Source organism: Echeneis naucrates, chromosome 23 (genome assembly GCF_900963305.1).
Source record: "Echeneis naucrates chromosome 23, fEcheNa1.1, whole genome shotgun sequence".
In the NCBI taxonomy this organism is placed as follows: Eukaryota; Metazoa; Chordata; class Actinopteri; order Carangiformes; family Echeneidae; genus Echeneis; species Echeneis naucrates.
The window spans coordinates 16,020,434-16,033,042 of NC_042533.1; the positions used below are offsets into that span (position 1 = coordinate 16,020,434).

The 12,609-nt window shown below is 41.6% G+C and overlaps 1 protein-coding gene across 10 annotated transcripts in view; it reads left to right on the forward strand.

Moving 5' to 3' along the window:
• The window catches only part of LOC115036785 (DENN domain-containing protein 5B-like), a 53,176-nt gene that overhangs the window by 15,898 nt on the left and 24,669 nt on the right, over window positions 1–12,609 (forward strand). For 9 of the 10 annotated variants that reach the window (XR_003840429.1, XR_003840430.1, XM_029495129.1 and 6 more), the window contains 2 exons: window positions 842–1,526; window positions 4,356–4,543. Coding sequence is in view for 8 of the 10 variants with exons in the window: in XM_029495129.1 (XP_029350989.1) it covers window positions 842–1,526; window positions 4,356–4,543 (873 nt within the window). In the remaining 2 variants the exon portion in view is untranslated. The remainder of the gene's footprint in view (window positions 1–841; window positions 1,527–4,355; window positions 4,544–12,609) is intronic. The other variant, XM_029495136.1, reaches the window with a different exon arrangement.

Genomic DNA, 12,609 nt, shown 5'->3' on the forward strand with positions numbered 1-12,609 from the left:
CGACCGATCCCCTGCAGCTCCTCCACCCACCATCATCCTCTCTCCCCTGGGACACCCATAAACTTGTCCATTCACTGGCTTAGACACCACCACCATCTTGGTGAAAATATAAAATGTGTGACAATTCAGTGATAAATTTAGGGAGTGAGTTTACATTGTGTCTTTCAGGCATTAGGAAACTTTTACTGTGGTCGTGGTGATGACTGATGTCAGATATGTGTTGGTTGTGGACACATGACTCGCATGCGTGTGTGTGTATGTTTTTTCAGTTATTTATTACTATTCAACACAATTAATGTGTGATTCTTATGGAATAACATAATTTTCTGCATCTTTATTATTCAGTTCTCTGATCTTAGAAACATAGAAATATGGTTATGGTTCAAGCATCTCTGACTTTCCTGAAAAGCAGCAACTAAATACAATGTATCATTATTAGTAGTAGTAGTAGTATTACTGTTATTTTTAGGTTGATTGGCGGCACTAAATTGTCCGTAGGTCTGAGTGTGAGTGGGAGTGGTTGTTCATCTCTGTCTGTCTCTATGTGTTGGCCTTGCGATGGACTGGCAACCTGTCCAGTGTATACCCTGCCCTCACCCAATGTGAACTGGGATAGGTTCCAGCACCACCCAAGACCCAGAAGCAGAGAGCACTAGAAAAGGAATGAATTATTGTTATGTGTAGTTTTCTGTTGTACCTGCCCCCTCCAGTCTACAACCCGTAGATCTGAGACAAACATGCTCAATCAAAGAAGAGATAATCGATTAAAAAATAATTTTGTTTTTAATTAGCATAGTAAATTTTCTCTGGCAGTGTCTGATTCTGCTCCTTCCCCCTGCAGCTGTGTATGCCTAAAGGCCTGTCATTCCGGACACAAGCAGACCAGCGTCTTCCTCAGTTCCACTCCTTCATCATTACCAAGGAAGATGGCTCTCGGACCTACGGCTTTGTCCACACCTTCTACGAGGAGGTGACAAGCCCTCAAATCTGCTCGGCCATGCAGACCCTCTACCAGATGCATAACGCAGAGCATGCCACCCCCCAGCCCACTTCCTCCTCCTCCTCCTCCTCCAGCATGGACTCTCTTGCCAGCAGTTTAGATGAGGCTGATCCCTCTTCCTCCTCTGCCTCATTCTCATCCCCTGCAGTTGGTGGCTATGACTTGTCGCGGGACACCCTCTACGTGACCAAAGCCTTATGTCTTATCACTCCTATGCCATTCATGCATGCCTGCCGTCAATTCCTATCACAGCTGCACAGGGCTGTTACTGTAGTCCCTGCCCCGCCGCTACCGCTGGAGAGCTACGTTTACAACATCCTGTATGAGGTGCCTCTTCCTGCCCCAGGCCGCACGCTCAAGTTCCACGGTGTGTTCGAGCCCATTGTGTGCCAGAGGCCTGGGCTGGGTGAGCTGCAGCTGGCTGACTTCCCCTTGTCAGAAGCCTTCAGCCTTTTGGGGGTGGAAAATTTGGTCCAGGTGTTCACCTGCACCCTGCTGGAAATGCAGATTCTCCTGTTCTCACAGGGTAATGCCTCTTTACACAGAACATTAGAGTTAGACTTTTAGTCACTGTTAAATGTTTGTAGTTTATTTGTGCTTATTAGATGCGATGAGACATCTGCATCTACAAAGCTTAATTTGAATGTGATCAAGTTCTCCACCTCATCGATTGCTGTAACTGATCCTCCTCTACACTGTAACTTTCTCTACAGCCTGTTTCCTTCTGATTCACGTTTGTCACACACACAGACCCACAACCAGGTGTCGTGACAAATAATCTTAGAGTTGCTACTCACACTAATCTGAAAACACTGTGTGAAACAGGACCAATACTGTCATCATTAACTGTATAAATGTTTCCCACAGAACAAGGTGTGTGGATATTATCTCATCACACTAACACACTGACTTACACATACACTCCAAGTGAAAACAACAGCAGCAGAGATGTCTTTAATTATAGCCCATCCCAGCAGACTAGGTGAGGGCAGTTTATACACTGAACAGGGCCAACATAAAGATGTAAACAAACTCCTCAAACTAACTTCATATCTACAGGCAAGTTAGCATCACCTACTTATCTAACCTGCATGCCTTTGGCTGTGGGATGAAGGTCGACAACTTGCAAGCGAACCTTCAAAGTCTAAGAGAATGGCACAGAATCTTCTTGTCACTGTATTGCAGTATATTTGGGGTCCACAGTCAAAGTTAATCTTTAAACACATTTCATACCCTCGCTATAGGCTTTGTAAAGTCAAAGGAAACATGTAGAAAGTTCTGCTAGTGTATACACTTCAGAATACTGGGGTCAGTGTTAGAGACATTAAGAACCAGAACCACAATCAGAACCATGGCATAGTTTGACCCTGCATCCAGATTTGAGGTTTTATCAGGTGAGGAGTTGGTCTGTGGGGCTGACCTGAAACTCACATCATCACCTATACCTGTCTGAGTGTATTCAATGAGTTCAAGCCTACACAATGTTGTGTTGTGCTGTGTTGCATTGGTGTCATACTGTATGATCAGAAGTTTACGCACTACATTACTGACAAAGCTTGTTCCTTGTTGCATGATGTGATGAGCTATTTCCTTAAGCCTCATTCTTCCTTTCAGATGTCTTCAAAATCATTATCTGATCTATGATTGCACGGCATCATCATAGTATATTTGCTTGATACTGAAGATCAGCTTCTGTCAGCTGTTCACCACGGGCTGAGTGTGAGCTGCCAGTGTTAATCAGTTCCAGATAAAGTGTTTCATAATGAGTCAACATGTCCTGTCCTGCTGCAGTGTCTTTGAACACTGCCTCTTCTGTGGCTTTCTGTAGCAGCAGGTTTTGTGATATCAGATCAGTTTTTTAAACGTTTGCATGTTTGATCTCTTGTCATGTTTCATGGGAGTTTCTCCGGCAACAGAAAAATGTTGTGAAAGATCAAGATGAATCAGCCATGTATCAGTTTCTATCTATAATGAAACTGATGAATTAGTTTGAAAGAGGATAAAATCATGCACACTTCTCTTGCATACTTGGTTATTACCCATGAGCAGAGAGGCAAGAGGAGCCACTGAGAGGCAGCCTTTTTTAGACCTGGTCATATGTGAACTCAGGTGAGCTTGATGTTCAAAGTGAACAGGTTTGGTGGGATGTGATGCAACATGAAAAAAGAAACAGCAGTGTTTGAGTCAGTCTTTCAGTATGTTTTGCACAGAAGAGTGTTTGGGAGAAACCTCAGCCTGTTCAGACCTGACCTGTCATCTTTAGCTTAATGCCAACATGTGACTAGTCAGTATGTTTCAGTTTATTGTGGTCAACAGACAACTCGTATGCTATGCAGGTATTACATAAAAAATTAGATATGATTGAGGTTTTAGATGTAAAAGTTTTAAAATGTCAAAAATGTTATGTGAAGATCTAATGTTTTAGTTTTTACATTAATAAGGATTTCTGTAAAAAAAAAAAAATATTAAATTAAAAATGAAATAAAATTGAGGCTCATTCACTTTTGATTTAAAAACAACAGAAACTCAGATGTTTAATGTAGCCGTTGTGAAATTTAAATCTGAACCATTTCATCCTGTGACTATGACTATATCTGACTGCTATCTCAGACATCAGGTTCAAATGTCCTGAACCTTGATAAAGAAACCCTGCATCAGTGGCACCTCCAGAAATTTTTCACAGGGGTGGCCAAACAGGGCCACTGAAAATCATGGGATGGCACAGCAAAACCAAAAGCCATACTGAATTTCAGGATAAATGTAACATATAATGTTAGAACCAGAATTTATCATGTAAAAAAGCAAATAGCATGTGGCGTTAGCTAACATTAGCTAAATAATTGGATTTTTCATGACAAAGAGCTTGTTAAATTGCAAATAGCTTCAGTTAATGTTACCAAGATAATTAAATTCGGCACTTAAAAACACATCATTCCAGCCGCTAAAGTTTACCGAATCTATACACTTTCCACTTGGTTAGAAGTTAAGACTTATTCACTCACTGGTAGTCCTCTTTCTTCACTCCCGACCAGCGTTTCTTGACTGATGATATTAACGTTACTGTACTGAGACACATACCAACCTGCTGATTTCTGTAAGCCTCCTGCCAGGGGGCGTGGTCACACTATGTGTGACTGAAGGTAAAGAGCACTTTGCTGACTTCATTTTTTGAAACACAAGGCTGACAAGAAGGGCACAGGGGGGCAGCAAATTTATCAGGGTGGCCATGACCCCCCCCAGCTATGACCTGATGGTGCCACTGCTCTGCATGTTCTTCCTTTTGATGGTTGTTGGATTGTTTTTCTCCTTCAACTTAAGGTGTATATCTTCATCTTTTTTTCTATATCCCTTTCAGACTACCAGCGACTGATGACAGTGGCAGAGGGCATCACCACTCTGCTGTTTCCCTTTCAGTGGCAGCATGTCTATGTTCCCATCCTGCCAGCCTCCCTTTTCCACTTCTTGGATGCTCCTGTTCCCTACCTCATGGGCTTGCAGTCCAAAGAGGACACTGACTGCTCCAAACTGGAGCTTCCTCAGGAGGTATGGAGCAATCTCACCTGTTTTAGACAGTTCAAAATGTCCAGGCATGCTGCACAAATGTCTGTGTGAATAATTTTCCATTTATTTTGATTAGCGATGGTATCTGACCATTAATTTAGTCATGATTCAAACAGCTGTTAACTCCAGTACATTTCAGTTTGGTAAAATCTCTGTATACGGTTATTTATATGACAAGAATGATTTGCATCTTAATGCTAAGCTAATGTAACACATGGGCACTATGCCTGCAGTAAAGGAAGTGACAAATTTTATTTCTTTTTCATCTTATTTATAGTCTTAAATTGTTTGTCTTTAATCTGGGCTGTTGGTGAGCTCTAAGACTCAATACAGTTGTAAAATGAGGAGCTTATATGGGGGGGCTAACTGCCACCCCTAGAGTAGTGATGTTAAACTCGATTCAGTAAAAAAAATCAAGTCAATGAGTTACTCACCAAAGTGGATCAAGTTGATGTCAGTTACCCAGTAGGTCCATACTCCTAAACTTGGGTTGAGTCGTTCATACAGATCAGTGCCAGCAGGCTACATACTACGAGCTGCCGTGATTCAGCTTGCAAGGAGGGATGGGGTGTGTCAGTGAGTGATATGTTCATCTTTATGGCTCAAGTATATCGCGAGCTGCAGCCATTTGTAGCTCACCTGGAGGGAGGGGTGAGTTAACGACTCATGCGTGCTGTCGCTACATACTGTGAGCTTAGTGAGTCTTGTGTTTTGAGTGGAGCTAGGTTGACGTCAGCTTTTTAGTGAGTGTTTTTCTTTCATTAACAGCTCATAGCAGGGAAGGAAATAGTGACGGTTTGCCGGGGGAAATGGGGAGTTCAGTTAAAAAACATGAACTGTTGCTTTCGCCACAATTACAATGATTAGCCTGATATGTTTCTACAAATGCCGATAGAATAGCAGTTACACAGTAATGATATATTGATTGGTGTCCTCAGATAGCTGTGCAACTAATTAGCAGTAGCAGGGATGAGTCAGTGAATGAGTCAGAGGGAACCAAGAATCGTAAAGTAAAGTGATTCTCAAGTATTGAACGATTTGTTCATGACTCGCACAACACTACCCTAGAGTGTCATTCATTCATTGGACAGAAAACTGTGGAGTCTTATCATGAATGAACTCTTGTAGGGCTTTTCACAAATGCAAACAATCTGTTTCGCAAATACACACAAAATGCAAATGTAATTTGTTTGCAAACCTGTAATTTAAATTCGGAAATACATGTGCTCTGCTTCACAAATGTAATTTTGAGGCACAATTATAATATAAATTCATATAAAATTCACGGAGCATACGAATTACTGAATGTGTATTTACGACATCTGTACGTTGAATTTTGAGACTGATCTGACGTTACATGTCAAGCAACGCCAACATTGGCCGATAAAGCTGTCAATCAAATGCATGTTTCTGATTTCATCAAATATATTCGCTTTCGGGCAATCGCATGGAGAGACTTAATCAACCTCAACCTGTCAATAACATTTATCTGACTATCCCCTCATTGTAAATTATGCAATGTCATTTAGCTGAAGTGTCCGGCTTTGCAAAGTTAAATGCAAAGCTTAAAGTATTTTTTTTTTTTTTTTTTATACTTTATTTTTATTTTTTTCCTTCATAACACAAACAGGAGGTCATATACAGACATTCAGACATATTGGGTGATTTACGCGAGTGTTCACCACAGGATAATAAGCTTTTGTTCAAAATCAACAGCAGTTTCAACTGTCACACTCAGCATCAACTAGGTATGTAACCCATTTGGCCCAATAATCTTTCCCCTTTTCCTTCTGTAGCCTCAAAGAGAAAGTTAAGCTTTCCATGTTGTATATGTCATTCATTATATTTTTCCATAGGTGCAGGGTGGGAGGTTCTCTCAGAAGCCAGCGTCTGGTTATTGCTTTCTTACTTGCTACCATAAGTATCTTTAATAAATATCTGTCTCTGTTATGCAGATCCTTTGATACATTCCCCAAATAAAATGAGAGACAAGTAAAGTCAATGTCGAATCCCAGAATCTTCCTTGTTGTTGCTTGAACTTGGGTCCAGAAAGGTTGCAAAGCGGGGCAGGTCCAGAAAATATGAGTATGGTCTGCCATTAGTTGGCCACATTGTCTCCAGCATCGGGCCTGATGGCCTGGTTGTTTTGATTTTATTTTGGGGGTTATGAAAAACCTCACCAGGTTCTTCCAACAAAAAGTTCTCCAACACTGTGAGTTTGTGGTCGACATCTGGGTGTGTATTGTGGCAGTCCATTCCTCTGGGGAGATTGCAATTTCCAACTCTCTTTCCCATTTTTGTTTAATATAGTCTGTTGAGTGAGTCTTCATATGTGAGATACTTGAGTACAGATTCCCAATAATTCGTTGAGAGGACTTTGAGTTATAAGCTCTCATGAACATTTGTGTAACCCCAGATTGTTCCTCTATACCATGACCTTTCACCTCGTTTTGATAGTAGTGACATATTTGTGTATGTCTATACAAATCTTGTCTTCCTAGACCATATTTTCTAGACATAGACTGAAAGTCCATTAATTTCCCATCCTTCACTAATAGAGAGTATGATGTAATTCCATATCTTATCCACTGTCTATATTTTAAATCTAGGGATGCTGGCTTAAAATCTGGGTCGTATGCTGGCCACCTCAATATTTTTACTTCTTTTTGGATCTGATACTTCTTTACAAAGTCTAGCCACACATTCAAAGAAAAACAAACCCATTGATTTTGAAGATCAGGAAGGTCCTTGATAACAGAAGGGCAGCCCAACAAAGATTGCACAGGTCTATTTGATATTGATAATTCGATATCTTTCCAGTTGGCTTCATACTCGGGGTCACACCAAAGAATCAAGGGTCTTAATTGTGCTGCTACATAGAAATCCCTCAGGCATGGTAGGGCCAACCCCCCCTCCTCCCTCGGCAACCGCAATGTATTATATCTTATTCGTGGTTTTTTCCCTTCCCATATGAATCTTGAAATTTGCTTGTCCCATACTTTAAACTGTGAGTCAGGAATTTTGACTGGTAGTGACTGAAATAAATATAACAAGCGAGGTAAGATATTCATTTTGATGGTCATTATTCGGCTGCCTAAGTCGAGAGGGAGTGAGCCCCACCTGTTAAAATCGTCACCTATCTTCTTGTTAACTACTACATAATTCTCATTGTAGAGGTGAGTTGTGTCCTTTGTCAATATCACTCCCAAATATTTTATACTTGTAGCGTTCCATTTAAAATTGTACCTGTTAACAAGATCCTGCGGGGGGATGAAATTAAAAACCAGAGCTTGGGTTTTCTCTATATTGAGGGTATAACCTGAGAAAGTGCCATACATTGTTAAGAGATCCATGAGTAAGGGTACACTTAATGGTGGTGCTTTCAAAGCTACCAGGACATCGTCCGCGTACAAGCATATTTTATGTTCTGAACCTCCTATTGTGATGCCTTCAAGGGCTGTCTCTTGCCTTATGAGTTGGGCTAATGGTTCAATAAACAAGTTAAAGAGTCCTGGGCTAGCAGGACAGCCCTGACGACATCCTCGTTGTAAATGTATGGTCTTCGACATATGGCCATTAATCTTAATTCTAGCGGTTGGTAGCGTATATAGTGTTTTAATGGACTGTATAAATTTTTTACAGAAACCAAATTTCCCCATTACCTGGTAGAGGAACTCCCACCCCACCGAGTCGAACGCCTTTTCAGCATCGAGACTCACCAGGACAGCACTAATCCTTTCGTGTTTTATTTGTTCTATTATATGGAGAGACCTCCTTATGTTATCCTGGGTTCGTCTGTCACTAATAAAGCCGGTTTGGTCTTCATTTATTATTAATGGTAACACCTTCTCCATCCTTTTAGTCAATATGGAAGCATATAATTTGTAATCTTGATTCAGCACGCTGATTGGCCTGTATCCGCTGCATTTTTTCCTGTCTTTGCCTTCTTTTGGGATTACAGAGATAAAGGCTTCCCTCCAAGATGGAGGCAGAACTCCCTCTTTTAGGACATAATTAAAACACTCGCAAAGTAGAGGGGTTATTTGTTCCCTAAAAGACCTATACCACTCACCAGGAAACCCGTCGGTGCCCGGTGATTTCCCTGCTTTCAGACCAGAGATTGCTTTATCAACTTCCTCAGTTGTTATTTCTTTTATGAGATCATCGTTGTGTAACTTCCCTATAGAAGGAAGATCTAGTTGATTTAAGAACCGTTCTACAATATCTGACTCTGGTCTGTCTGGCTGTGTGTACAGGCGTTCATAATATTTCTCAAATGCTTTTTGAATGCCATCCAGTGTGCGGGTTGTTTTATTAGAATTAGGATCTCTTATTTCGTGAATAGTATTTTCAGCTTGTTGTTTTCGCAGTCTCCACGCTAACAGTTTTGTTGCTTTCGAACCTGTCTCATAAAATTTTTGCCTCATAAACCGAAGCTTTTTCTCTAACTCTTCACTGTGAATTTTATCTATTTCCTGCTTAATTGGTCTAATTTGTTGCAGTAGAAGGGGATTTTTGTGTTTACTATGCAACTGCTCTAATTGTAGCAAATTATTTTGCAGATCAATTAGTCTTTGGGCTTTTGTCTTCTTCATAAAGGCAGTAATTGATATAATTTTACCTCTGAGGACAGCTTTTGCGGCGTCCCATAGTGTCACTGCATTTACCTGTCCGTTATTATTATTTTCCAGATATGTTTGTAATTCTCCTTTAATAGTTGTTTTAAATCCTGGGTCATTTAACAAGTTAGTGTTCAACCTCCACAGTGTATTTTTGCGTTTGCTGTCCACGTGCAGTTTTAAGTGTAAACTAGAATGGTCAGACAGGTCTCTTGTGCCCATCCTACATTCCTTTACTCTGTGTTTTTCAGAGTTGTACATAAAAAAGTAATCTATTCTGGAGTGTACATCGTGGCGTGCAGAATAAAAAGTGTATTGTCTATCTTGCTTATGGAAATCTCGCCATATATCTATCAAACCTAAATCCTGTAATCTTTTCTTTACCCATTTTTCTAAGTTATTTATTTTCCTTTTTTGGTTAGTTGTATCTAGTTTGGGGTTAATTATCATGTTTAAGTCCCCCGCACAAATAAGAACACCAAGAGTTTCACAGGAAATTAGATCAAAGATTTTCTTGAAAAGAACCTTATTGCTTCCAGGAGGGGCATATATGTTAAGTAGGGTCACCTCTTTGTGATCCAATTTACCCTTGACCAATATAAATCTTCCCTCCTTGTCCTTAATCTCTGATATAAATTCAAAGTTAACCGAGTTTGAGATCAAAATTGCAACCCCACGTTTGCGACCTCTTTTATAAGAGGAGTAAAATGTATTTCTGAATCCCATCTTTTTTAGCTTTTCATGTTCAGACGACTGTAAGTGTGTTTCTTGCCAGAATACGATTTGTGATTTCTCCTTCTTAGCCTTAGCTATCATCTTTGCCCTCTTAGTAGGGCTACTGAGACCATTTACATTGAGTGTGACAACATGAAATTCTCTTTCACCCATAATCTGCAATTGTAAAGCATCTCAGTTCCTGTGGTGATACCCTCTTAGACCTCAAAACATAATAACAATATAACACGACGGAACAGTATAAACAAACATAACTATAATACAAATAAAATGAGTGGGCTTCCAACTTGGAGGTTCAGGCTAATCCAACCTCTGGGGTGGGGATATGTTCCAGCCACTAGGTGGGGCCCCTGACTAGTTACAACTAGTAGTTCACTGGTGGCTTACTCTATATATGCCGGTATTTTATCAGACTAAGTTTATAACATTAGGGTCCGTTGCTATTACGTCCCGAAAATCAGAACTTAGTGAAGTAAATTCCAGCTGCAAGTGAGCAGCGCAAACGCTGTGATTCAAAGCTTACAAGTCTCCACAGGACCGAGCCTGTATATTACCAACCTGATCAGTCATTTATTTTAAGGCTTTAACTTGGTTTGCAGACAGAGAACAAAAACCAAAGACCGATGTGGGCCAAAGAGGGGATAAAGCAACCAGACTCTCTCTCTCTCAGTCGCCGGCGGGTGTAGTTTCCTCCTCTCCTGTGCGCCGCTGAAATCCCCTCAGTTTCTCGCGTACGCTTCGTTGGAATTTTGCCGGGTCTCTATGGCGGGGGCCTTTGACATTCTCCCACAGTGGCTGAAGGTTGTCCAGCGTCCTCTTAGTCGGGCGGGTGGGGGGCACTGCAACACCCCTGGCACGTAGATCGTCTGCTGCTTGCTCAGCGCTGTGATATGTGACAGGTCCATCTTTGAGGAATACGCGCATCCTTGTTAACGGAGTTTGAAACCGGATGCCCTTTTCTTTAAGTGTCTTCTTTATTATCGTGTATTCCTTTCGTTTTGACAACACTTCAGTTGCGTAGTCGTGGTCAAAGGACAGCCTTTTGCCCTCAAAAGTGATAGGCTTCTTCCAGGCGGCCCGAATAACTTTTTCCTTCGTTGTGAATTTAAGGAATTTTATGACAATGGATCTTGGAGTCGCGTTGTCCGGGGGCCTCGTGCCCAGGGCTCTGTGTGCCCGCTCGATGCCCAGATTCGTGTCGGGGGGGATGTCCTCACCCAGTTCAGTCTTGATAAGTTTCTCCACAAAGTCAGCCACGGAGGTGCCCTCTGCTGTTTCTCTTACGCCGTACAGCCTGATGTTATTCCTGCGCGAGTGCCCTTCTAACTCCGTAACTTTAGCTTGTAGAGCGTGTTGTGTTTTCAGAAGGGAATTCACTGCATCTTTCGCGTCCGTACTCCATGTCTCCATATCCCCGATGCGTTGCTCGGCTTCCTCGAGTCTTTCGTTTGTGAGGGCGATTTTCCCTGTTGCCTCCTCCATTTCTTGATGTACGTCAGCTCTCAGTTCGTTCAGCTGTTTCTTAATATCTGCCTGGAAGCTAGTTTGAAAGTCAGTTAGTCGGTTTGCAATATCAGTTTTGATTTCCGTCATCAGTTCTCTTATGGTGGTCAATATTGCGGACTCTTCTCCTGACATTGGCTTCGTAGCTGATGCTTCCTCGCCGCCATCTTCTACGGTGTTTACGCTTTCAATGGTGTCGTCCTCTCGATCAAAATCGTCCTTCTTAGCTCTTCTTTGTGACTTACCACGGCCCTTTTCCTTCCCCCCTTCCATCTTCAGATATATTTAGGTCGATTTTAGTATCAAAAACTTTTGAATTGGGGGGGGTTTAGCTAACCGGCAGAGAGCAATTTTTTACACGACCATCCTCGAGCTCGCGCCACCGGAAGTCCCAAAGCTTAAAGTATTTTGACACCATGCCGGATCTCCGGCGAATGTTGTTGGACTGCAATTGAAAAAAAGAGAACAACATAAAAAAAAGAAACGTGTTGATGCAGGATATTGTCAGGTTTGCGCAGTCATTTGAGTTCGCCTACCAAAGGAATGAGAGTAACGCAGCTTCCCCTCTCAATCAACCAAACAAACATCACAAGCCAATCAGAAGTAGGGTGGGAGTGGGTCTTGGAAACTTGGTTGAGATCCAGCTGTAGTGTACCTGATCGAACACTCGAACACGCTCGACTGAGTTAGATTGAGGTACTGAGTGTGGTGTTGGTTCTGGAGTCGTAAATGTGGTTGTAGCTTGTTCCGGCACTAAAGAGAGCCCATGGAAATCCAGCCTCCTCCGTGTCTGTTATTCAGTATAACAGTTGAGACCCACGATTCACACAGTACACGGTATAAAACCACAACACCAGCAGCGGTTGATGCTGCATTCCAAACAACTTGGGAAAAATGAACTCTGGGTTGTCAAATTCGGAAATTACTGCTTCCAAAATAAATATAAATGGCTGCTGCACACATTTTATCGTTCAGCAATATGCGAAAATATGCCAATCAAATTAACCTGTAGCGTGAACGCTATGATATCGGAAGTTGGAAATATCCGAGTTGGAATTTCATGAAGGCAGCATCTAGGCAGGCATTTCTTTTTATTGAAGTCACTGTTCAGAAATGATGGAGAGGATGAAGCAAGGCAAAGATATCCTAACAACAGACAAAAGACTTAGAGGATGTGGACAGAAGAAAGGT